We start from the raw sequence: 27,827 nt of genomic DNA, 5'->3' as shown, positions 1-27,827 counted from the left end.
TTGCACAACCTGGTCTCTTGTGGTTAGATTGGGGAACACTGGTACTTTTAGAAGCCTTTCTGCAACTGCACATCTGCGGTCACCATTATGATGCACTACCATTGTTTATGTTGAATTTTGTATTTACGGTATTTTAGAGAGAATATAAAACAGGATGAGCAGGAACACACAGAAACCAAGCCAGAATCTCAGCATTTTTATGCCATATTTTTAATTTAATTTTATTACAAATTACAAGTACTTACTTTAGTGGTCACCTTTACATCACGGAATGTGTTTAGCATCCCTGCCTAATGGCTGCTGAGATAAGCTCAGCTAGTCTGTTTTCTGTCAGGTCACATCTGACCCATGAAGTTGCACCAAAAGGGAGGAGCAGTGAAGTACAATCACCACCTAGGAACACCGAAGTGAGCAGACATATTTCATCTAATAAAAAAAAAAAAAAAAAAATTGGTTGCCCCAATGCATAAAGTTTTGAAAAACATTTAACATCCATTGCTAAAGCTTTCCATAAACTGCGAATTTCAGCCAGTTTCTGATGAACTGATCAAAATGTGCTCAGTGTGTGGCCCCGATGCCACCTTAGAACACCACATCCTTTGAATGAAAAATTAAAGTGTCTGGATAGAAAAAAAATTGGCGGCATAGTGACTGCATCCAATAAAATGCAGCAAATGATTGGGTATTCTGCCAGCTGTCAGCGGTGCAGAGCAGTAGATGGAGGAATCTGTTGCATTTTTCTTTTGTTCAGCCCACAGGTATATAGTCAACTTCAAGTTATATACATTATCCATCTGATTAGCCCCCTGAGCTTTATAAAAGATAACAATGGCAACTTAGTAAGAAGCAGGAGATTAAGATAATAAAATATGGAATTTAATAACATAAGGATAACAATAAATCATATTTTTTTTATTTCATCATCATAAGATTTAAATTTGCAGTGCAGTAATTGGCCTTGGCTTAAAGGAATACATCAGTGCTAAAATGCAGTGCAGAAATGTTGGAACTTCTGTTGCTGCCTTGACTTTACGGAGCAAACCTGAGACTGTTATCTAATTTTTGCTTCATTTTGGAAATCCAAGGGACTGTTTACATGTTAAATTTTAAAAGCAGCAGCAAACCTTACATGCTTGCTAATGTGACAGAACACCTCTGATTTTCACATTTCACATTTAGTGAAATGTGAAAATCAGAGGTGTTCTTTCACATTAGCAAGCATGTAAGGTCAGCAGGTTTGCTGCTGCTTTTTAAATTTAACATGCAAACAGTCCGTCAGATTTACAAATACTGTATTTAAGCACATAAGCTCCATGTTGTGTTGAAAAGAACTGTGAAATCTAAAACTCTGGTGGGTGTAACAAGATTTGTCTTTTTTTGATCCGATCTGTGACTCTGATCCATGAGTTTTTTGATCCGTTGCACTCCTACACTCCACCATTAGAAGTTGAGTCCTCCCACTCTCCCTTACATCACAGTGCACCCCCCTTTTTCCTTATGCTGCTGCTGCTGGTAAGAAGCTGGATGCATTGCTTGAAAGCAGAAAGTAAGGGTCTGGAGGAGGACCAGAGGAGGGCTGGAGCTCTCCTGCAGCTGCAGGAGAGGTGCGAGGGCCACATGAAATGGCCTGAAGGGTCGGATTCAGTCCGTGGGCCTTGTGTTTGACACCTGTGCTCTACTGCACTGTACACACAGCTGGACTTTCCGAGAAAAAAAGTCAGACAGACTTTTTTTTTCTTGGGAAGTCCGGCTGTGTGTAGCCTCCATTGGACCTTTTTTTGTCTGAAGCCCGACGGACCTTAGATAGAGAACCTGTTCTCTTTCTTTCTGACGGACTCACGCGGACTTTTGCACAGTCAAAAGTCTGACCGTGTGTACAAGGCATTAGTGTCTATCAATAAATTAACTATCACTTAAAAGGCCACAATGTAGAACCTGCAGCGGATGACTTGAAGATGAGACCAAAAGTTTCCATTGTCCATTCCCTGTCCAGTGTTTCCGGATTGATATGAGGTAAAAGATCTCAGCGCTCTTGTGAGGATGCAGGAAGAAGTTCGTTCTCTAGGACCAAGTCTCTGTCTGGTAGCGGCCACTTTTCTCCAACATGATCAGATACTGTTCAGCCTCCTCGGAGGACATGGTGCCTTCCTTCTGGAAGACCTCTTTCAGGGCATCAGTCACTTGTGTTGGCATTGATTTAGCGTTTCTACCAGAGAGATAGATAATGATTAGTATAGATTATATTTTATATATATATATATATATATATATATATATATATATATATATATATATATATATATATATATTATAGTAAAAAAAAAAAACATACTGCTTTTGTCCAATTGTGAACAAATCTATTTGAATAAGTCAAGATTTACTATGATCTTAAATTATTTAAAGTGGAATTCGAGGCTAGAACTAAGCTGAAAACCTAGAACTGCTCTAACCCTGCTTCTAACTTCTATCCTAACTACACTGTAGCGTTAAGGTGCTTATACTTACTTATTCTCAAAACACTCCTGCCCGGTCACGTGATATTCCCAGCATCAGGGAAGAGGAGAAAGCGCCAACAACAGATACCAGGGCGGTGATGTCACCCATAGGCTTACTATGGTGCATCCGTTGTTGGCAGGCCCTCCTCTCCCCTGATGCCGCCCGCTGGGAGCCAATCATGTGACTAGACTGGAGCGCCCCGAGAATGGATGAGTATAAGCATCTTCCTTTTACAGGGTAGTTAGTTTAGGTGTAGAAAGGGGTGGGAGCAGTTTTATTATTAGTTAAAGCGGAGGTCCGGTTAAAAAAATTAAATAAATTAAAAGTCAGCAGCTACTATGACTGTAGCTGCTGACTTTTAATAAAGAGACTTACCTGTCCAGGGTTCCCGCGATGACGGCAGCCCGAAGCCGAGCAAACGCTCAGGTCTCGGCTCTCCTGCCGCCATCCTCGGTGAGGAAATCAGGAAATGAAGCCTTGCGGCTTCACCGCCCCATTCCCTACTGCGTATGCGTGAGCCGTGCGGTCGCGACGTGAATGGATGATGTTTTCTGGGACACACACACACAAGGTCCCAGAAGACACCACTCCCCCATTCCACAGTAGGTAACCGAGGAGCAGAAGAAAGAAGACGGACCTCGGATCAGGAAGTGGCAGATTAGGACGATCTGCCTAGCAACAGGCACTTCAGGTATGTATAAAAAAATATATATTATTTTTTGCAGCATTTAAAAAAAAAAAAAAAAAAACTCTTGGTGGAGCTCCGTTTTAATTCTAGCCTGGAAGTCCACTTTAATTACAAATACACTCGCAGTGGTTCAGTATCTGGCATACAATAAAAATTTGGAAAAAATATATCTTGGACTTCGAACCACTGCTTGTGCATAAACTATATATTTTATTAACAAATAAGAATGTGAGATAATTATTTATGAGTCTAGGAGATTTGATGTACTGTTTATGCATCCGTCATATCGAGGTACTTGAGGTTTGTAGCAATTTACTTGCCAACTCATCTAAGATGCCGCTGATAGTCAGAACAGTACATTTATGAGAGATGGTCCAGCTAGTACAAGGTATTTTTATAAGCAAAGTTTTTTTGTTTAGGGATCATTTTGTGACATGAATAAAATCAATACGATATATTTTTCATTTTGTTTATTATTATATTTTTTTCCTAGTAAAAAAATAAAAAACACAATACACTTCTATAAGACATCAATCTGCTCAGAACCCACATTTTAGTTTTGGATGGAACACTGTCTAATTTGTTACATGTCTCAGGTAAAGGGGGCCTCAAAGTCCTGCCCATCTGCTGGACTCACACTTATTTTACATTGGAGAGAATACAACGGGATGAGGACTTTAAGAAGGGAGAACTAGGAACACTGGAGCTGCTTAGATATACAAGATTCAGTCATGGACAGACTTGTTTTGCCCAAAAAAATGACATCCCACCCAAGATGGCAGCATCCAGCAGTAGCTTCAGAGGTTTTGGACGTCTACAACAAGGGAGGCTTTGAATTCAAATAAAATGCATACAATATGTTAGACGCACATTATTATTAAGAAAATAATTTTGTGCACTTAAAGCAGAGTTCCGGCCACAATTTTAAAAATAAAAACTTTTTAAATATGAAAACCCCTGTAATACACAAGCTTAATGTATTCTACTACAGTTAGTCTGTAAACTAAGGTCCGTTTTGTTAGGTTGTTACAGCATTTAGACACTTTATAAAACAGAAATTGACTGGGGCCATCTTAAGTGTGGGCATCATGAAGCCAGACTGTATGACTTCCTGGATTTCAGCCTCGCACATGCTCAGTGCTGTACAAGCAGTGTAATAGGTTTCAGATCAGGTTTCAATAGCAACGGGAGTGTCAGAGGAAGTTACCGCCCCTTATCTATGCAAACCTCTCCTCTCCTCTCCTCTCCTCTCCTCTCCTCTCTCCTCTCTCCTCTCTCCCTCTCCTCTCTTCCCTCTCCTCTCTTCCCTCTCCTCTCTTCCCTCTCCTCTCTCCCCTCTCCTCTCTCCCCTCTCCTCTCTCCCCTCTCCTCTCTCCCCTCTCCTCTCTCCCCTCTCCTCTCCCCCCTCTCCTCTCCCCTCTCCTCTCTCCCCTCTCCTCTCTCCCCTCTCCTCTCTCCCCTCTCCTCTCTCCCCTCTCCTCTCTCCCCTCTCCTCTCCCCCCTCTCCTCTCCCCCCTCTCCTCTCCTCTCCCCTCTCCTCTCCCCTCTCCTCTCCTCTCCCCTCTCCCCTCTCCTCTCCCCTCTCCTCTCCCCTCCCCTCTCCCCTCCCGTTATTTCGTATTTTGTGCCCGAAACTCAATTCGGATTCGTACGCTCATGTCACGGTATCGGTATGATATCCCCGTCAACGTTCCCTTCTTCCCATAACGAAAATCACCCCAATATTCCACGAGGAGGGATATCCCTGGAGTCGCCCAGAAAGCCACACATGAGACCAGCTTACTGCTTGAACAACACAGACTTTAATGTTATAACACACACAGCTTATATGTCATTTCCAAAACTGTTACAATGACAAATCTCCGCCCCCCTCACACTGGGGCTTCCATACAGATAGAGAGTAGGTAGACACGACGGGGCCGATGCTGAAACACATTTTCTTTAGACAATGACATCAATGACGCTGAGCACTAGCTGTACTGAATACATCAACCAGACCGCTCGACCCCGCATATAGAGAGATAATTACCACAATGAAGCAATCAGAATAATTAACACAAGCCACTTAAACCCAGCTCTCCTTCACACAACACAATAGATCAATTAACCTTTAGAAATAGTGAGGGGACATTAGCACATCAATAACCTGGCTAGCAGGGAGCAGTAAACTGAGACATATAGGCAAATGTATCACAATGGCCCCCCTTTTGCTCCCTGCTCCGGCAAACCCGGTTGGACCTTCCCTGGTCCAGTAGGGTTGACGGGTTCAGAGCTATTAGTCAGAGGTTAACTCCGTTTGGCATGACTGACCTCCCTTGGCAACTGCTTCAGACTCAGGTATGTCACCGGGTCGTCAGATCACCCGCCGGTCAGTCCCCAAGTCTTTGTGCGATCTGCAAAGTCACCAGAAGTCAGTGTGAAGACAGCGAATGGGCCTGTGCGCCGCCGTCTAGGTGTCCCGCTATGGGAGGGGGCAGGTTATGGCTCTGAAGTGACCATCCCAGGAGATTCATAAAAAGAAAAAGTTATATTTGTTGAAATGCTGTAGCACTGGTGCTCAGAGTCCGGGGGGGGGGGGGGGGGAAGGGGAATCAGAGCCCCATAAGGTCAGCCACCCCCTGCTCCCTCCGCAGCCGCCGGTTCTCCTCTTGGAGCTTCTCCAGCTCCATCTCCAGTTCATGCTGCTGTGACCTCAGGTGGTTGTTCTCCTCCTCCATGCGGCTTATGCACTCCTCCAGCTCTATGTACTCACGGATCAGCTCCTGCTTGCTCATGTCCTGCAGGCTCTCCACGTGGTCCTTCATCATCAGGAACTGGGTGGTGGTGTAAGGGGCCACCGGTGGGCCCTTGGCGAACATCTCGGCACGCATCTGGGACGCCCGCTGCGACTCCCTCTCCTCCAGTCGCTTCTTCTCCTCCCAGGTCAGCTTGTTATACGGCTTCCAGGACCTCTTCTTCTTGAAGGGTGGCCGGCGGTGCCTCTTTCTGCCCAGCTCCCTCCAGGGCCCCTCCGGCTCAGGGCTGTCGCCCATGACCAGCTGACAATGGTGTTCCCTGTTGTCCGTAATAACAGATTGTACCATGAGGGCTTCGTAAGGGGTGCCCAATGGTTCTTCCTGACCCAGCTCCTTTGGATCCCAAGCCGAGTCTACACAATGGGCTGCTGCTGGTGGGCGGTACCCAGGTTGAGACCAATTTGACCTGGTGTTGTCATTCATGGGGCAATTCTGCTTGAAGTGACCCAGCTGTTTGCACCGGAAGCAGCGTTGTTCGTTGCCCTCCTGGCGATGATAGCGAGGGCTAGATGTCACCGGTCTGTTAGGAGGTTGGTATCTAGCGGTTGGTGGGTGTGAGGGCACCGTTTGTGGTGGAGGTTGTTCCTGTGGTGTGACCTGGTTCGTCTTGCGAGTATCTGCATATTCATCCGCCAACTTTGCGGCCTCTGGTAGAGTCATGGGCCTGCGATCTCTCACCCAATCTTTGACGTCCGTCTGGATGTGATTGTAAAATTGCTCCAGGAGCATTAGTTGCAAAATGTCCTCTGCGGTGGTGGCCTGGCTGCTGTTAGCCCAGTTAGAGGCCGACCGGGACAATTGGCATGCCCATTCCGCATAAGAGTCTTTCGTGGTTTTGCGTGAGTCCCTGAACTTCTGTCGGTGGGACTCTGGGGTTACTGCATAACGAGCCAGGAGCACTTCTTTAACCCGGGCGTAGCTATGGATATCCTGATCTGGCACGGTCCGGAAAGCATCAGAAGCTTTGCCTGACAGTTTGCCTGACAATATTGCAACCCACTCTCTTCTAGCTATTCGGTGCAGGTTACATTGTCGCTCAAAATCCGCCAGGAAGTTATCAATCTCACAGTCCTTTTCATCAAAAGCTTTAAAAGCGCTAAACGGAATCTTCCTTGCGTCTGCTGTGCTGTACTCACTGTTTGGAGAAGGTGCGGCTGCTTGTTGGACTGCTGCCAGTTTTAACTGTAGTTCTGCGTCCCTTATTTGTTTATCCTTCTGTAGCTCTGCGTTTACTAACAGGTCCATCACTTTCAGTACCACATCTGGCGTTGGGTTCGGGCCGAACCACGCTAGCTTCTCTCTCATTAGCTTGTTGGCTGGCGATTCCTCCTCCTGAATCACTGGTGTCTCCATCTCTTGTACTGCTGGCGTTGCTGCAATCCCGTCCTCCTGGTCTAGCTCCATTGATTCTGCTATGATGACCCGCTTGGTTTTGTTGCTAGCAATCCTTCCACGAACTTCCAGTAGTTCTTCCAGTGTCTGCTTGGAATCCGGGTGTGAAGGGGAATAGAAGGGAAAAATCCCACTGCTACCAACCAATTGTCACGGTATCGGTATGATATCCCCGTCAACGTTCCCTTCTTCCCATAACGAAAATCACCCCAATATTCCACGAGGAGGGATATCCCTGGAGTCGCCCAGAAAGCCACACATGAGACCAGCTTACTGCTTGAACAACACAGACTTTAATGTTATAACACACACAGCTTATATGTCATTTCCAAAACTGTTACAATGACAAATCTCCGCCCCCCTCACACTGGGGCTTCCATACAGATAGAGAGTAGGTAGACACGACGGGGCCGATGCTGAAACACATTTTCTTTAGACAATGACATCAATGACGCTGAGCACTAGCTGTACTGAATACATCAACCATACCGCTCGACCCCGCATATAGAGAGATAATTACCACAATGAAGCAATCAGAATAATTAACACAAGCCACTTAAACCCAGCTCTCCTTCACACAACACAATAGATCAATTAACCTTTAGAAATAGTGAGGGGACATTAGCACATCAATAACCTGGCTAGCAGGGAGCAGTAAACTGAGACATATAGGCAAATGTATCACAGCTCATAATGGGCACAGCAGCAGTACAGCCACAGGAAGTCAGCACAGAACAGGGATGGTGGGAACCCTTCATGAGGGATTCCCACCATCCCTGCACTGAGTTCCCGGGTCTGTACACCCGCTGTGCCCATTATGAGGGGTTCCCACCATCCCTGTGCTGAGTTCCTGGGTCTGTACCCCCCCGCTGTGCCCATTATGAGGGGTTCCCACCATCCCTGTGTTGAGTTCCCGGGTCTGTACCCCCCGCTGTGCCCCATTATGAGGGGTTCCCACCATCCCTGTGCTGAGTTCCCAGGTCTGTACCCCCCGCTGTGCCCCATTATGAGGGGTTCCCACCATCCCTGTGCTGAGTTCCCAGGTCTGTACCCCCCGCTGTGCCCCATTATGAGGAGTTCCCACCATCCCTGTGCTGAGTTCCCAGGTCTGTACCCCCCGCTGTGCCCCATTATGAGGGGTTCCCACCATCCCTGTGCTGAGTTCCCAGGTCTGTACACCCGCTGTGCCCAATATGAGGGGTTCCCACCATCCCTGTGCTGAGTTCCCGGGTCTATACCACCCGCTGTGCCCATTATGAGGGGTTCCCACCATCCCTGTGCTGAGTTCCTGGGTCTGTACCCCCCGCTGTGCCCATTATGAGGGGTTCCCACCATCCCTGTGTTGAGTTCCCGGGTCTGTACCCCCCGCTGTGCCCCATTATGAGGGGTTCTCCCCATCCCTGTGCTGAGTTTCCAGGTCTGTACCCCCCGCTGTGCCCCATTATGAGGGGTTCCCACCATCCCTGTGCTGAGTTCCCAGGTCTGTACCCCCCGCTGTGCCCCATTATGAGGAGTTCCCACCATCCCTGTGCTGAGTTCCCAGGTCTGTACCCCCCGCTGTGCCCAATATGAGGGGTTCCCACCATCCCTGTGCTGAGTTCCCAGGTCTGTACCCCCCGCTGTGCCCCATTATGAGGGGTTCCCACCATCCCTGTGCTGAGTTCCCAGGTCTGTACCCCCCGCTGTGCCCCATTATGAGGAGTTCCCACCATCCCTGTGCTGAGTTCCCAGGTCTGTACCCCCCGCTGTGCCCAATATGAGGGGTTCCCACCATCCCTGTGCTGAGTTCCCGGGTCTGTACTCCTGCTGTGCCCATTATGAGGGGTTCCCACCATCCCTGTGCTGAGTTCCCGGGTCTATACCACCCGCTGTGCCCATTGTGAGGGGTTCCCACCATCCCTGTGCTGAGTTCCCGGGTCTGTACACCCGCTGTGCCCATTATGAGGGGTTCCCACCATCCCTGTGCTGAGTTCCCGGGTCTGTACACCCGCTGTGCCCATTATGAGGGGTTCCCACCATCCCTGTGCCGAGTTCCCAGGTATGTACCCCCCGCTGTGCCCCATTATGAGGGGTTCCCACCATCCCTGTGCTGAGTTCCCAGGTCTGTACACCCGCTGTGCCCATTATGAGGGGTTCCCACCATCCCTGTGCTGAGTTCCCGGATCTGTACACCCGCTGTGCCCATTATGAGGGGTTCCCACCATCCCTGTGCTGAGTTCCTGGGTCTGTACACCCGCTGTGCCCATTATGAGGAGTTCCCACCATCCCTGTGCTGAGTTCCTCCTGCTTCCTTCTTCCCCCAGCACAGCACATTGCCACCATAACATTGCCCACCGCATCATCCCCGGCACAGCACCCCGCATCGGCCCCAGCAGCCCGCATCGGCCCCAGAACCACACCCAAATGTCAGTGCCCACCAGTGCATTATCAGTGCCCATTAGTGCGGTGACACCAGTTCATTATCTGTGCAGTGGCACCAGTGCCTTATATCAGTGCGGTGACAACATTATTAGTGCCCATCAGTGCGGTGACAACATTATTAGTGCCCATCAGTGCGGTGACAACATTATTAGTGCCCATCAGTGCGGTGACAACATTATTAGTGCCCATCAGTGCGGTGACAACATTATTAGTGCCCATCAGTGCGGTGACAACATTATTAGTGCCCATCAGTGCGGTGACAAAATTAGTGCCCATCAGTGCGGTGACAAAATTAGTGCCCATCAGTGCGGTGACAACATTATTAGTGCCCATCAGTGCAGTGACAACATTATTAGTGCCCATCAGTGCGGTGACAACATTAGTGCCCATCAGTGCGGTGACAACATTAGTGCCCATCAGTGCGGTGACAACATTAGTGCCCATCAGTGCGGTGACATTAGTGCCCATCAGTGCGGTGACAACATTAGTGCCCATCAGTGCGGTGACAACATTAGTGCCCATCGGTGCGGTGACAACATTAGTGCCCATCGGTGCGGTGACATCGGTGCGGTGACAACATTAGTGCGGTGACAACATTAGTGCGGTGACAACATTAGTGCGGTGACAACATTAGTGCGGTGACAACATTGGTGCGGTGACAACATTGGTGCGGTGACAACATTATCAGTGCCCAGTGCAGAGTGGGGGAGGTACAGATGATCAGGCATACAGAGCGGATCTCTGATAGGTCTGTATCTGAGTACACTGATCATAGTACAGCCCCGCCTCCCTGCACTAGAATTGTAACAGACAGTGCAGAGCGATGTTGCAATGTACAGGGAGGCGGGGCTGTACTACATTCGGTGCTCTCACATACAGATCTATCAGACAGAGATTCGCTGTCTGTCTGATGATCTGTATCTCCGTGCACCGGAGACAGATGGCAGGTGGGCGGGTGGTGGAGGGGGGAGGATGGGGGCGGTGCTAGGACGGGGGAGGAGTTAGAGAGGGAGAAGAGGAAGGACACCAACTCTATGGGCGGCACTGCCCTCCCTCCCCCCGAGATGTTCAACCACGGCTGCAATGTTCAGCCCAGCCTCCTGGGATTGAAGACACACATCTCCCAGGAGGCATAGCAGCGCTAGATGCGGCGGGGAGGCCATTCCGCCGCGGCGGGGGAAAGAGACACTCAGGGATAAAAACGTGAGTTAAAAAAAAACAAATGTATTTAAAGGGGCAGTGTTAAAACTAATGCTGATAAGTTGAAAAATAGGGTGGAACTCCGCTTTAAATAAATAATGTGGTGACAGGGTTTCTTTAATATATGCTTCGGCAGAGGGCCCAGCTGCGCAAAACCACGCACCTGTATGTGATTTTGTGCTAGGGGGCACACTCACCCACTGTGATTGGACACAGCAGGAGCCAATCAGCCAATGGCCGCCGACACCCACTGTTCATACGGAGGGAAGGCAGAACGGCATGTAAACAAGGCAGGCCTCTGTTCTGTCAGGGAGTAAAAGAGAGATCTTGTGTTTCAGCTAAGCTGAAACAAAGATCTCCCTTTTTTCTCCAGTGCATCCGTCCCCCCCACAGTTACAAGGCACTCCCTAGAAAAACACTGAACTCTTTGGTCGCCCCTGGTATTAACCCCTTCCCTGCCAGTGTCATTTATACAGTGACAGAGCATTTTTTTTAGCACTGATCACTGTATTGGTGTCACTGGTCCCCACAAAGCGCCACTTAGTGTCAGACTTGTCCGCCGCAATCCCGCTAAAAATCGCTGATCGCCGTCATTATTAGTAAAAACAATAAAAATAAAAAAGTCCATAAATCTATCCCATAGTTTGTAGACGCTATAACTGCGCAAACCAATCAATATACAATATACACACGGTCACACAAATGTTGTCAGAAATTCTGACCGTCAAGAACGCGGTGACGTACAACACTACGACGAGCAGAGAAAAATTAAGTTCAATGATTCCGAGCATGCGTAGGATTTTTGCGTGTCGAAATTGAATACAGACGATTGGAATTTTCGACAGAAAAAGTCCCATGGCCCCTACACACGGTCGGAATTTCCGACCAAAAGCTCACATCAAACTTTTGTCGGAAATTTCCGATCCTGTGTAGGCCCCATCGAATTTTTTAGAGATTAGAGATTTTTTCACCAAAAATATGTAGCAGAATACAAGTTGCCCTAAATTGATGAAAAAAATTTTTTTTGGGAATGTTTTATAGCAGAAAGAAAAAAATATTGTTTTTTTTTCTCAACATTTTCATTTTTTTTTTTTATAGCACAAGAACTGAAATGTTTTCTTTTAACAATAACTGCAGATTTAAAATTCTCACCCAGCGAGGTAGAAGTAGGCATGTTTTGTATTGATCAGGTCCCAAACAAACGCTGAATTTTCCTTAATTCGATGCTGAACGTAAATCTTATCCTCCTGTGTGAATAAATTAGGAAACCAAGTAACATAAATGCAGGACATTGGACAAAGTTAAGAGATTAGCACATTTTATCCCCCTCCAATTGTGGTAATAAATAAAGCTAACCAAAGCAGAAAAAACTGTATTGAGCACTCACAGCTATCCTTACAATGTATCAGCGACACATTATCAAAAGAAGCCATAAAGTGCAGCCATTCTCCTGCACTCAAGCAGGAGGCAGAGCCTGCATAGTTAAAGCGGGGTACCGGGCATCATTTTTTAATTTTTTTTGCAAGCTAAAATTAATCACATTAGATAATCCCTAAAACATATTATTAAAAGCTCCCCAATCGTTCCAAAAATCATTGCAAACACTTGCCTTATATCCTCCAGCTCCTTTTGTGGCCATATCCATCATATGTGTGGGCATGTGAAGCCCAGTTCCTTTTTCTTCCTGGTTTTCAGGGAGAGGTGCATGCTGGGCGATTTTTAGGCACAGTAATGCCCAGAGACTCCTGGGAAATAAGTGTCATCATTTCCCAGGAGGCAATGGCGTCTTAAGACAGGAAGTTGAACCACCTAGGACCAGGAACTAGGCAGATTACGAAATCTGCCTAATAACAGCCACATAGAAAATGAGTAAAAAAAATATATATTTAAAAAAAAAAAAAAATTTACATTAAAGGCAAGCCGTTAATAGAAAGTTATTCTTTAGGGTGGAACTCCGCTTTAACAAGCAAAAATGGCTGCCCTCAGGTACAAAAAGTACAGCCAACTACCCCCTGTGCCCAGATTATGCACATTAACCACTTAAGGACCGCCTCCTGCAGATATACGTCGGCAGAATGGCACGGCTGGGCACAAGCACGTACCTGTACGTCTTCTTTAAGTGCCCAGCTGTGGGTCGCGCACGTCCGCGACCCGGTCCGAAGCTCCGTGACCCAATCGCCGCTGGAGTCCCACGATCGGTCCCCGGAGCTGAAAAACTGGGAGAGCTGTGTGTAAACACGGCTTCCCCGTTCCTCACTGTGGCACCGTCATTGATCGTGTGTTCCCTTTTATAGGGAAACACAATAAATAACGTCACACCTACAGCCACACCCCCCTACAGTTAGAAACACAGATGAGGTCACACTTAACCCCTTCAGCGCCCCCTAGTGGTTAACTCCCAAACTGCAATTGTCATTTTCACAGTAAACAATGCATTTTTAATGCATTTTTTGCTGTGAAAATGACAATGGTCCCAAAAATGTGTCAAAATTGTCCGATGTGTCCACCATAATGTCGCAGTCATGAAAAAAAAAAAAAAAACTATCCCCTATTTTGTAAACGCTATAAATTTTGCACAAACCAATCGATAAACGCTTATAGCGATTTTTTTTTACCAAAAATATGTAGAAGAATACGTATCGGCCTAAACTGAGGAAAAACATTTTTTTTATATTTTTTGGGGGGATATTTATTATAGCAAAAAGTAAAATATATCGCATTTTTTTTCAAAATTGTTGCTCTATTTTTGTTTATAGAGCAAAAAATAAAATCCGCAGAGGTGATCAAATACCACCAAAAGAAAGTTCTATTTGTGGGAAAAAAAGGACGCCAATTTTGTTTGGGAGCCACGTCGCACGACCGCGCAATTGTCAGTTAAAGCGACGCAGTGCCGAATCGCAAAAACTGGCCGGGTCCTTTACCTGCCTAAAGGTCCGGGTCTTAAGTGGTTAAATGAATTATATATTCATAGCACACAGTAAAAGAACACTTGCTACATGTACTGCGAAGTAATTCATTCTCAAAGATCACCAAAGGGAACGCTTTTAAAATCGCAAGCAGGAATGCTTGTTCTCGCAACCCCTGGGACACCGCTATAAAGGTACCCAGCTGAATGAGGGCTTGTGTAGACAATAAAGTCCAAAGCCTGGGCACAGACACACCAGGAAAGGAAAAGCAGAGAAATCTCCACAATAGGACAGCAAAATAAAGGGGGGGCACTAAGCAGTTCCATACCAGTGATAACAAGAGAGACGTATAATCGCAACAGACCACATAGGAAAAGAAGAAAATAAAATATTTAAAGCAAAACTTCCAGCTGACAATGAGAATTTTTGCAGACAAATGGAGGTGTCTGGTAGAAACAGAAGAGCTGTAATGGTGTAATATTAGTAGTCTCGCTTTTTACTATAAAAAAAAAATATTGATTACAGACACATTTACACTTGATTAATCCCGTCCATTGGGACTACACTGACCTGGTCACGACTGAATGCTGTGAATAGCGTCAGGATCCCTCTCTTCTCCAGCTCTGCCCACTCTTCATGAAAATAGAAATCTGTGTTCTTCCCTCTGCAGCCAAAGAACAGACATCTGCCTGCAAGAGACCCAAATTATAAAACGTAATTTTTCCAGTAGAGGGTGTTGCTGTACCTCTCATCAGAAGGAACAGTCACAGACCTGTCTTATTAAGAGCTGCGCTTTCTTCAATGGCGGCGTGGAAGGGGGCTACTCCGGTTCCAGGCCCCACCATTATCAACGGGGTGTCTGGGTCGCTGGGGAACTTCAAACTACCCTTTTTAACCCAAAGGGGGATCTTTACTCCTAAGCAAGAGAAACAGCACTCTGTATAAGATACGTTTTTTTTATGCCGATTCAGTCACAAAACAAATAAAATGGAGTACTTTGTAGTGAGGAGAGAAAAATTTACAGAAGACCCTTAAAGTGCAAGTCCACCCTAACACTTAAATGTCTACATCTACAGACATTCACGATCTAACACTAACCTATCTAGCCCTGTAAAGAAGAAATCAGTATACATACCTTTTTTTTAAGCCGTTTTGGTCCGGTCTCTAGCGGCGGAAGCTCTGCAGAGGACACAGACAACGACTATGAAATGAATGGGGAGTGACTTCACCCATAAAATTACTATGAGGCTTCCATTGTCAGCAGTGTCCTCTGCACCCGCCTCCACATAGAAGCCGCAACTGACAGCTCAGCGTGGGATCGGGTCGGCTTCAGAAAAGGTATGTATACTGGTTTCTTCTTTATTGGGCTAGATAGGTTAAAAACATCCAGAGAATCCGCTACAAAACTAGAGTATTTGAGACTGCTGCGTGTAATTAACCGGTTAAGACCCAGACCAATATGCAGGTTAAGGACCTTGCCCCTTTTTGCGATTCGGCACTGCGTCGCTTTAACTGACAATTGCGCGGTCGTGCGACGTGGCTCCCAAACAAAATTGACGTTCTTTTTTTTCCCCACAAATAGAGCTTTCTTTTGGTGGTATTTGATCACCTCTGCGGTTTTTATTTTTTGCGCTATAAACAAAAATAGTGTCAATTTAAAAAAAAATGATTTTTTTTTTACTTTATGCTATAATAGGGGGTTAAGTGTGACCTCATGTGTGTTTCTAACTGTAGGGGCTGGATGTGTGACGTCAGTGATCGTCGTTCCCTATATCAGGGAACAGACGATCACTGACATTGCCACAGAGAAGAAAGGGGAAGGTGTGTTTACACTTTATTGAACCCAGTGCTGCAAGGGCACAGAACTAATTATTAAGCCAAATTATTGTAAAGCATAGAAGGTCAGATCCAGAAAAGTTGATCTCCCCCATGGCCTCTATCCTTGCACTAGACACTGCCAAGTTCTCTATACTTTTAAATGAAGTAGACATATTAGTGTGATCAGCCATTGTTGCAATTCCACAAAATATAGCGGATCTCAGGAGGGGCAGAAAAAAAATCTAATATAGTTTATTTTGCTTAAAGCGGGGGTTCACCCTAAAAAATCTATATACCATTAGATCCAGCATACTGCTGACATCTGCAGTATGCTGGGTTTTTTTTTCCCCCTGGCTTCCGGGTTCTCTCTGCCCTGGGGAGTAGGCGTTCCTAAGACAAGGCGAAGATGACGTGCTGGTAAAGCGTGTCACGCCTTCCGAAAATACACAAAGTGGGACTATGCTTTTTACGGCGCCTGCGCAGTCAGCTCTACAGGGCAGGCGCAGGCGCCGTAAACAGCTGAGTCTCACATCGTCTATTTTCGGAAGGCATGACGCGCACAGCGTGTCTCCTGGGAGGATCAACACTCACTCCCAGGAAACATTGCGCAGAGCTCCCCGTGGGGGAAAAGGAGCGACACGCCCACTCCCCGCAAGGAAGAAGACCCGGAAGTCAGAAAGAATACAGGTAAGTGTAAACATATGACAAAAAATTACAACGCAGCAGTTATTTACTAAGGCTGGAGACAGGTTAGGTAGAAAGTTCAATTTGAGGGTGAACCTCCGCTTTAAGGCCCCTTTCACACCTGCGGACCATATGTCCGCTTTTTCATCCATCTGTTAGCGGATGAAAAAGGGACACACATTGGTCCCTATGAGGTTGTGGTAATCCGCTGACACCCCATCTCGTCCGCCTCCGCAATGCTTCGATTCTACAGACGGAAGAAAACCCTATTTTTTCTTCCATCTGCGGATCGGATCGGATGAACACGGACATGCGGTCCGTGTTCATCCGATCCCCCCAAAGGGGAGAGCGGAGAAAAGACAGGGCGGTCCCTGCACAGAGGGGATCAACGGAGCTCTCCCCGCTGAGCATACGGAGGTTCACGGGGCGGATCAATACTAATCCGCCCCGTGTGAAAGGGGCCTTACAGCTGAAAATTCCTAACATTTTATAACTTTGTTTTTATATACACAAAAGACATCCAGTCATTAAAAAAAAACAAAAAAAAACGGGGGAGATTTACTAAAACTGGAGCATGCTGCATTTGGTGCAGCTGTGCATGGTAGCCAATCAGCTTGTTCAAGCTTTGACAAAAAAACATGTAAGCTGATTGGTTTCTACTCTGCACCAGATTTTGCACTCTGCAGTGTGGAAGGGTCACATCCTTTGTATCTTTATTGGGTGGATTTCTCCTCACTTCCTGTCTCAGGGGCCACCTGTCCCCAGTAGACCAGAAATGAGGGAAAATCTCCCCAATGGAGACACGAGTGCCCCCATGGAAAGCGGCTCTCCGTGGGGGCACTCGAAGAGAGGAGGAGCCAGGAGCGCTGCTGGGGGACCACAGAAGAAAATCGGGGCCACTCTGTGCAAAACCCTAGGTATGTAATTTAAAAAACAAGACAAAAAAAAGAAAAAACCTTTACAGCCCCCTGGAAGGATTTAGATAAGATCTGTAAAGAAGAGTGGACCAAATTCCCTCCTGAGAGGAGTGCAAGCCTGGTCACCAACTAGAAGAAACGTCTTACCTCTGTGCTTGCCAACAAGGGTTTCTCCACCAAGTACCAAGTCATGATTTGCTTGGGGGATCAAATACTTATTTTACTCACTGAACTGCAACTCATTATATAATATTTGTATCATGTGTTTTTTCTGGGTTTTTGGTTGATATTCTGTCTCTATAATTTTAAATACACCTATGATAATAATTATAGACCCTTAATTTCTTTGTAATTGGGCAAACGTAAAAAATCTGCAGGGGATTAATTATTTTTCCCACTGTATATATTTTATAGTAAGTCCCTGGCAACATGTTGGCTCAAAAGCGTTGTTGATGCATAACTCCACATGCCTGCAGTGACACAGTCAGCCTTGGTGGACACAGTCAGCCTTGGTGGATCAGTCGACCATTGACTTAGTGCCAAAACTATACAGTGGACGGCATGTGTGACAGGTGGAAGGCAGTGTGATTTTGTGCCCCATAGACTTCAATGGAAACGCACCAAAAAAACAAAAAAAAAAACGTTACCAACAAATGATGACTGCAAAGCTTTTGGCACCAAAAAGGTCATTCAGTTCACCAAACAGGCACACTTTTTGTAGTATCTGTATAAAAAGTGATCATATAGTGTCTTCTGAAGAGTGAATTAACACAATGTAAATAATATTTTTCTATAACTAAGCTTTGGATGTCATTTTTGTAAAAAAAAACAAAAAAAACCCCAGTACAAAATTTGAACTCTACATTACAGAAAAGTAAATTCCTCCCATTCAGGAAGTGAACTTACCATCGCTGGGACTGATAGAAGCCAACCATGTTGAGCACAGGCCTCGACGAGGTTCATGTAATTTAGTTCTATACTGGACTACAGCCATCAGGATCTGCAATCTGTCGGGATGGGCCTTTACAAAGTAGAACAATACGACATATCACTAGCATATCAGAACATACACAACATGCCTATCACATGTTTGGATACCACACAGCATTACAATCATGATCAATAGAAGAGGTTTCCAATACAGATCCAAGTTATGTTTTCACTTTTATTTTGTTACCTCAATACTAACCAGTCTGACAAAAAAAAAGCCTTCCTATAATTTACACAACTTGCCTGATTTCAGTTGTGCAAAGAATTGTATGACAATGGAAAACACATTGATTTCAATGGTGCCTATTCACATCAATGCAACTCAACTGCAATGCGACTTTGGGGAAGGTACAGGTGCTACTTTGGTGAAATGCAGTGTAATTTTTTGCACCATAGACTTCAAAACGAATGTAAAGCGTGTGTACATGCATTTTTGGCAACGTTTTGTATAGTCTCCCTCGCCTACAAAAAAAATGCATCTACATGAAAAAACACAAAAAAGCGTACTACAAAAATCGCACTAAAAATCGGATGAAGTCGTAGCTGCACTAGTGTGAACCTAGCCTAAACCTGCTGTAGCACTCTGTGAACACACCGCTCCTATACCGCGGTAAAGATACGGCTAGCAGGACTTTTGGAGTGCTCCTGCTAGCGCACCGCTTCAATGTGAAAGCCTTCGGGCTTTCACATTGAACACTACAGGGCAGGTTTTTTCATGCGGTATAGCAGCGCTATTTTTAGCGATGTACCGCATGAAAAACGCCTCAATGTGAAAGGGGCCTAAGGCTCATGTTGGCTGGATTCCCTTCTGCTATAGGCTCATGGTCACTGCAGCAAACAAAAACTTATAGCAGACGGGTCCACTCAAATATGCCGATTAATGAATAGCTGTGTTCAGCGGCTTAAAATCAGCTGATCACATCCATCAACTAAAAAATCTGAGCGATGGCCACCTCAGGATGGAAACAGGATTGGTTACTATGTCTGTCATATTTTCAGATCCTTTACTTTCCTGACCGGACACAAAGTTCTAAGTATTGAGCGCTCTGGTGTTTATTCAGAACTAAGAGATAGTATTGAATAGCGTGTAGAAGATCTCTTCAGTTCTTGAATGAACACCAAAGTCAGTGTTAGTGATTGCGGGGTTGCAGAGGAGAAGGATATTGAGGCTTGTGTCGTCTATCTCTTTCTCCCTCTCAAAAGATCTCAACTTACCCACCAACATCAATGCTCACCAGGAGATGAATGGGGCTCTCACCTGCAAGGAGGAGGCTATGGAGAAAGCTCTGGGATGAATGCGAGGAATGAGGTCCAGGAGGTAGTCAACTGGGATGTTACAGGTGGTTTGTGGGAAATCCACCAGGACCTGGAAGATCACAGAAGGATTAAGATCAGACCTGCTACATACAGTATACCGATTTATTTCAATCATTAGGTTATTGGGTTGAATAAAATCAGCAAATATTTCAAAAATCAGGGCAAAAAAAAAAATATCGACAGCCGCTAGTAACCGATGTACACACATTTTTCCCACTGCACAACCAGACAGTAGGGTTGTCCTGATACTTCTCCCCCCAAGTACTCGCCGATACCGATTACCAATACTTTTATTAAATCTCGTGTGACAGTGGCACATGTGTCAGTATATATATATATATAAAAAATTCATTTTACAATGCTTTCTTTTTTTTAAGGGGGTGGGGGGAGTGTCAGTGTTTTTTTATTATTTATTGCAATTCTTTTTATTTTTTTATTAGCCCTGTTGGGGGGCTATGGTGAGATATCAGGGGTCTTAAAGCTGTTGTATACCCGCATATGCAATTTTTTTTTTTTTACACCTGCAAGGCAAAAGACATAATGAGCTAGTAAGCACCGCATACTAGCACAGAGAACACAGAGAAGAGAGGGGGGGGCACAGAGAAGAGAGGGGGGGGCACAGAGAAGAGAGGGGGGGGACACAGAGAAGAGAGGGGGGGGACACAGAGAAGAGAGGGAGGGACACAGAGAAGAGAGGGGGGGACACAGAGAAGAGAGGGGGGGGACACAGAGAAGAGAGGGGGGGGGACACAGAGAAGAGAGGGGGGGGGACACAGAGAAGAGAGGGGGGGGGACACAGAGAAGAGAGGGGGGGGGAAACAGAGAAGAGAGGGGGGGGGGGGACACAGAGAAGAGAGGGGGGGGGGACACAGAGAAGAGAGGGGGGGGGGACACAGAGAAGAGAGGGGGGGGGGACACAGAGAAGAGAGGGGGGGGGGACACAGAGAAGAGAGGGGGTGAGACACAGAGAAGAGAGGGGGTGAGACACAGAGAAGAGAGGGGGTGAGACACAGAGAAGAGAGGGGGTGAGACACAGAGAAGAGAGGGGGTGAGACACAGAGAAGAGAGGGGGTGAGACACAGAGAAGAGAGGGGGTGAGACACAGAGAAGAGAGGGGGGGGACACAGAGAAGAGAGGGGGGGGACACAGAGAAGAGAGGGGGGGGACACAGAGAAGAGAGGGGGGGGACACAGAGAAGAGAGGGGGGGGACACAGAGAAGAGAGGGGGGGGGACACAGAGAAGAGAGGGGGGGGGACACGGAAGAGAACGGAGGGGGACACGGAAGAGAACGGAGGGGGACACGGAAGAGAACGGAGGGGGACACGGAAGAGAACGGAGGGGGACACGGAAGAGAACGGAGGGGGACACGGAAGAGAACGGAGGGGGACACGGAAGAGAACGGAGGGGGACACGGAAGAGAATGGAGGGGGACACGGAAGAGAACGGAGGGGGACACGGAAGAGAACGGAGGGGGACACGGAAGAGAACGGAGGGGGACACGGAAGAGAACGGAGGGGGACAGGAGGGGGGACACGGAAGAGAACGGAGGGGGACACGGAAGAGAACGGAGGGGGACACGGAAGAGAACGGAGGGGGACACGGAAGAGAACGGAGGGGGACACGGAAGAGAACGGAGGGGGACACGGAAGAGAACGGAGGGGGACACGGAAGAGAACGGAGGGGGACACGGAAGAGAACGGGGGGGGACACGGAAGAGAACGGAGGGGGACACGGAAGAGAACGGAGGGGGACACGGAAGAGAACGGAGGGGGACACGGAAGAGAACGGAGGGGGACACGGAAGAGAACGGAGGGGGACACGGAAGAGAACGGAGGGGGACACGGAAGAGAACGGAGGGGGACACGGAAGAGAACGGAGGGGGACACGGAAGAGAACGGAGGGGGACACGGAAGAGAACGGAGGGGGACACGGAAGAGAACGGAGGGGGACACGGAAGAGAACGGAAGGGGACACGGAAGAGAACAGAGGGGGACACGGAAGAGAACAGAGGGGGACACGGAAGAGAACGGAGAGGGGACACGGAAGAGAACGGAGAGGGGACACGGAAGAGAACGGAGAGGGGACACGGAAGAGAACGGAGAGGGGACACGGAAGAGAACGGAGAGGGGACACGGAAGAGAACGGAGAGGGGACACGGAAGAGAACGGAGAGGGGACACCAGCATGGGGGAAGGACACAGCAGAATGGAGGGGGACTGGAGGGGGGGGGAGAGAAACGATCGGCTGTCAGACTCACTTTTTTTTTTTACACCTGCAAGGCAAAAGACATAATGAGCTAGTAAGCACCGCATACTAGCACAGAGAACACAGAGAAGAGAGGGGGGGGGGCACAGAGAAGAGAGGGGGGGGGCACAGAGAAGAGAGGGGGGGGTGACACAGAGAAGAGAGGGGGGGGGGTGACACAGAGAAGAGAGGGGGGGGACACAGAGAAGAGAGGGGGGGGGACACAGAGAAGAGAGGGGGTGGAGACACAGAGAAGAGAGGGGGTGGAGACACAGAGAAGAGAGGGGGGGAGACACAGAGAAGAGAGGGGGGGGGAGACACAGAGAAGAGAGGGGGGGGAGACACAGAGAAGAGAGGGGGGGGGGGACACAGAGAAGCATGGAGGGGGACACGGAAGAGAACGGAGAGGGGACACGGAAGAGAACGGAGAGGGGACACGGAAGAGAACGGAGAGGGGACACGGAAGAGAACGGAGAGGGGACACGGAAGAGAACGGAGAGGGGACACCAGCATGGGGGAAGGACACAGCAGAATGGAGGGGGACTGGAGGGGGGAGAGAAACGATCGGCTGTCAGACTCAGTGCTTGTAACGCCCCCACCGCACCGATTACCCTGACTGTCCAGGTATCGGGTGAAGCATCGGAGCATTTTCCCGAGTACAAGTACTCGGGAAAATGCTCGGTATCGGTACCGATACTAGTATTGGTATCGGGACAACCCTACCAGACAGGCAGCATACATAAGCAATACATCTTCCTGGTTCAGCAATCCAGCTTCCTGTGTCACCTTGGGGAGTTCCAGTTCGAGGCCAGGTTCACATATGTGCGAATTGAATGCAATTTTCACTGCATCCAATTAGCATGACATGCGTGTGTGACCGTCTCTCAATGGAGGTGGTTCACACATGTCCAAGGGGGCCGCGGTGCAAATTCCAAAAGGGTCCTGTGGGTTTTTAGGGCCGGACCAGGTGAGAATTTGGACCTGAATTGCACCTGAGCCCATGCTGGATACTGCGGCTGCACATGTGAATCCAGCCTGAAGGATTACTTCACAGCTGTCTGAGACAGGCCAGTTTAGAGATATTAATGACCAATCAAAAACAGCCCCTACAACTACGATGTCTGCAAAATTTGAACTGTTCGATTAGGCCAGCTAACTGATCCCCACTACAGCACATATTCCAGTTGGGGTAGAATATGGCAAGCTCAGCAAAAATGAATAAATAAAAAATAAAAACAATGTTGCTGTTTCCATGCTATGCGTACTTCCAGGGTGGTGCGCCGGAGCCGGTTACAATAGGTATACAATTCATCTTGCCCAGCAGCAGAGCTGAATTCCTGCAGCTTTTCTCTCTCTTGTTCATCGAGTGAGAAGTAGGAAAGCAGCTGAAAGAAGGAGCGGCGAGGTACACAGCGGATATCCAGATACCGCTCCACCAGATGGCGCACTGTACAGGGCTGAGGCAATTGTGGGGGAAGCGGGGTATCTGCAAGACATCGGAAGAACACACTGCAATAAATACACAAGCCAATTCTTACTTTAATTACAAAAAAGATGACCTCTACCCACGCCACATCCAAAAATGAGTGAAGAGGGAAAAAGGCTTGCAAGTATATGGATTGCTGGGATTGGGACTTTAATGGCATGACATGAGACACAGACTATTTCAATAAAACATATATAATATTTTATTATTAACAGTTAACATCCAAAATGGGATATAAGGAAACAAAAAAATAAAAAATCATCAGATTTATACTATGATGGGATACAATAAACTATCACATTCTATAGTACATAGCATATAAGCTCAAAGTGGATGTAAACCCGAAATGTTTTTTTTTTTTTGCTGTCGCAATGTAGAGTATAAGATTTCCTCTCATCTGTGCCCAGTCTTGCCACAAAGAGTTAATCCAGCTCTGAGCAATCCTCTTATCTTTTCAGTAAAATAAACAGGAGAAAACTTTTGTCCGTTCTTCCCCCTTGCTGTGAGTGACAGGTAATTTACATATCTCATGCACTAGCCTGGAGACAGGCATTATTTTTTTAATTCCCACCCCCACTCCTTTTCTGAAGTCATGTGGTTACTTTTCTGGATTTTGACTGGATGTTGGTGATCATAGCAGAATTTAGTGCAAGGGGAGTGCAGAGGTGGGTGGGGAGTCAACTGACATCACGACTCCACCCACCGAGCTCCAGACAACAGATCCACCCACAGAATCAGCAGTTTTTCAATTTGTATAACAGACAGAGGGGAGACATTTGACAGGTAAGGATGCATGCAGGAGGCGTGTATATCCTTATAGATCAGCACCATGGCAGTAGTTTAGAAAGGAAGAGAGTGGGTTTACATCCACTGTAAGGTGTAGAGGTAGGATTGACCCTTTCAGTATTGAGCTACCTCTACACCTCAAGCTTATATGCTATGCACTATAGAAGGTGTTAGATGGTTTATTGCATCACATCATAGTATAAATCTCCTGATGATTTAATATTTTTGTATTTCCTTATATCCCGTTTTGGATGTTAACTGTTACTAATAAAATATTAAATATTTTTTATTTAAATAGTCTGTGTCTCATGGGATTCCATTAAAGTCCAATACCAGCAAGTCATATATTATTACAAAAAAACATTGCTCAGGACCACAGAGGAGCATAAGAATTTCACTTTTTTATGGAATGTATGCAAGTGAAACCCTTATTTTAATGTCTAAGGTACCGTATCTCCTTGCTTGCTAGAAGGATGGAAAAAGTTCCTGGAGAATTTTTGTATTGTTTATTTACAACCAGTTACCCAACTGTGTACACCTTGACCAGTTACAGGTTGATTAAGCCGTCTTTTTGTTTTTTCTCTATACAAGTGAGGCAGGTGCCAGCGATATAAAGGGGTTTCTCCATAAAATTGATGGGCTTTGGCTTCATGATATTAGTGGTCCAACAATACCTTAGAATAGAGCTGGCATTCCTTCAAATTATTGAGCCAGCCATACCTGGAAATCGAAAATGCAGCCCAAAAAAAAATGTATAGGTAGGCTGGTTATACAGAAGTTGATTTACCGATTGACTTCTGTACAACCAGCCTGTTGGGTTTTTCCTGACTGATCAGTGCCACTTGTTATGGCCGGCAGCGCTGACCAGTGTACTCTGACAGCGGGGAATTCTCCCAGGTGTAGGAATACAATAGCTCAGTGGGAAGAATTCCTCCATCCACATTGAGTGTGTGGGTGGGGAATTCAGGTCATTTATTTTCGTTCATCCCACTGGTTGAATGAAAAAATATATATATATTATTGTATTGCCTGCCTTAGGCCTCAATCTGTGCGCACACACACACACACACACACACACACACACACACGTATTTGGCTGGATTGAGTGATGCTTATCTAGTGTCTAGACCAGGGGTCTCAAACTGGTGGCCCTCCAGCTATTGCAAAACTACAAGTCCCATGAGGCATTGCAAGGCCGAAAGCTAAAAACAAGACTCCCACAGGCAGAGACATGATGGGACTTGTAGTTTCGCAACAGCTGCAGGGCTGCCAGTTTGATACCCCTGGTCTAGAACAAAGCTTATACATGTGCCACTGCCCCATAGGCTCCCCAAGAAGCCACTGTAGGCACATCCATCTAGGAGATAACTGGAATGCACTGTCAGATAATTGTCCACTGACTGTAAAATTGTTTATTTTCTCCTAGGCTGCCCTGCTTCAATCACAGACTCAAATACAAGCAAGAGATGCAACATGGATTTAAATGGCACCACATCCCAAAATTGAAAGTAAATACCAAAAGGGAAACCATGAATAAGAGACTTTAAAGGTGACCCCAGAAATGGACACACTACCTTTTTATTAAAATCACAAACACTTTATTTTAATTTTGTAATCCCAGGGTCAATGCTCACCTAAATCTTGGGGCTCCAGAAGAAACACTCTTTTTGGATCAAGCTGAAGAAGTGTACAAAATTTCTCTACATCCTGCGGAGAATTCTGTGGCTGGATCATCACCACATCCCCAGGAGAAAATCTGCAGAGAGAGAGATCATTATATACCAACTAGACACATTTTATTTGTAGCTGAATGTGTGTCAAGTGCTCTTCTTCAGCATGTCACGATCAAACAAGGAATAAAATGTCCCCCATATTACTAAACTCATGCTGTCAACTAGCACAATGCAGCAGGGGTGGGGGCGTTAACCAAATCCAGGCCAATTCTGATATTCCTCTCCGCCATGTAAAAAAAAAAAATCATTAATTTATTTTGCTAGAAAATAACTTAAAACTGCCAAAACAATGTATATTGTTTTAAGCAGAGGCCCTGGAGCACAGGTGTCAAACACAAGGCTTTACTTTCTGCTTTCAAGCAATGCATCCAGCTTCTTCCCAGCAGCAGCATAAGGAAAGGGGGATGGCACTGTGATGTAAGGGAGAGTGGGGGACTCAACTTCTGATGGTGGGGTGGCTCTTGACATCTAATATATGGGAAGGGGATGCGCTGGACATCTAATCTCAGGTCTCGTACACACGGGCAAGAATCTCGTCAGGAAAAAAAAAAAACATAGTTTTTCCCGACGAGATTCTTGGTAAGAATCTCTTGTCGCCCGAGTGTACACACTGACCTTTTCAAAAGAACCGCAGTTCTCTTGAAAGACAAGAATGCGGTGACGTCATCGCCTAAGACGAGCATGCGCTCGTCACATTCGATGCTGTCGTCGCCATCTTGCTTCACCCTACCTATGCCGTGGAAGCTACCGCGCATGCGTCAAAGTCATTTTGAGCATGCGCGGGTTTCCACAGCGACAGGCAAGTATACACATTCTCGGGAAACAGGCCGATAAGAATCTCGGTGAGAAAATAGAGCGCAGGTTCTCTATTTCTCTTGTCGAGATTCTGGCTAGATTTCCCGACGAGAAACCTGAAAGCCTCGTACACACGAATGGTTTTCTCGGCAGCAGTTTTCTTGCTGGTTCTTGCCGAGAAAACTGGTCGTGTGTACAAGGCCTTACAGATACAACCGGCCCTTTTGAGGGCAATCATAATGCTGATGCGGCCCACAATGAAATGGAGTTTGACACCCCTGATCTAAAAAATAAAATATTGGGCATTGCATTTTTTTTTTCTTTTAGGTCACACGATTTTCGCACAGCAGTTTATTAAACTTTTTGGGAAAAAATACACTTTAATGGATTTTACTGCAGAAAAACATGATATATTACCCAATTTTTTGGTAAAATATAAAAGATGATGTTACGCCGTGTAGATACCAAACATTTCATGCTTAAAAAATTGTGTCTGCCAGTGGAATGGATCCAAATTACAATACCTAAAAATCTCCCATGGCAACGTTTTCAAAGCCTTACCAACTTAGAGTTACACAGTAGTCTGATTGCTAAAACTCGTCCTGATGTTATCCCACATGTGCGGTGGGATCATTGCTTATATATTTGTGCGGGACCTACCTGCGTGTTCGCATTTGCACGTGAGGACAGGGGCAATTTTTTTTTTGTTTACTTCTTTTTTTCCCACTGTATCTAACTTTTTTTTCAACTTTATTGCTATTACAAGGGATGAACAACATCCTTTGTAAAAAGCATGGGCTGACATGTCCTCCTTATAACAAGGATGACAGAAAACAAAGAACAGAAACAGGAAGTGAAACAATTCTTGTTGCTTCCTTTCAGACATCACACAGTGGGAGGAACAACAATCATTCCTCTCATTCTGTGCTCAGAGCTGGATACCACTGGTCCCATCCTTACTGGGCTTTCCTGTGCGATCGCAAGAGTTTGGACCCCCTTTTACCTCCTGTAAAAGTAATCCAGTGGCTTGGATTACTTTTATTTTGTGCAGAATTTATGACCCTAAAGAATACCTCGATCATTGCTATAGCTGTGACCGAGATATCACACCATCCGAAGACGTTTATAAACGTACAGCAGACGGGAAGTGGTTAAACCA

At 46.4% G+C, this 27,827-nt stretch overlaps 1 protein-coding gene across 3 annotated transcripts in view; it reads right to left on the bottom strand.

Annotated features, from left to right (window-relative positions):
* Positions 1-1,753: 1,753 nt before the first annotated feature.
* The window catches only part of NDOR1 (NADPH dependent diflavin oxidoreductase 1), a 38,975-nt gene continuing 12,901 nt past the window's right edge, over positions 1,754-27,827 (bottom strand). For all 3 annotated transcript variants that reach the window (XM_040324597.1, XM_040324598.1, XM_040324599.1), the window contains 8 exons: positions 25,775-25,896; positions 23,134-23,354; positions 19,566-19,673; positions 18,224-18,338; positions 14,671-14,814; positions 14,469-14,587; positions 12,145-12,239; positions 1,754-2,206 (listed from right to left, as the gene is read on the bottom strand). In XM_040324597.1, the coding sequence (XP_040180531.1) occupies positions 2,062-2,206; positions 12,145-12,239; positions 14,469-14,587; positions 14,671-14,814; positions 18,224-18,338; positions 19,566-19,673; positions 23,134-23,354; positions 25,775-25,896 (1,069 nt within the window). In that variant the 3' untranslated portion in view covers positions 1,754-2,061. The remainder of the gene's footprint in view (positions 2,207-12,144; positions 12,240-14,468; positions 14,588-14,670; positions 14,815-18,223; positions 18,339-19,565; positions 19,674-23,133; positions 23,355-25,774; positions 25,897-27,827) is intronic.

The sequence above is a fragment of the Rana temporaria genome, chromosome 9 (genome assembly GCF_905171775.1).
Source record: "Rana temporaria chromosome 9, aRanTem1.1, whole genome shotgun sequence".
NCBI lineage: Eukaryota > Metazoa > Chordata > Amphibia > Anura > Ranidae > Rana > Rana temporaria.
The sequence above is the reverse complement of the archived record's forward strand: the minus strand, read 5'-3'. Positions and strand labels throughout refer to the sequence as shown.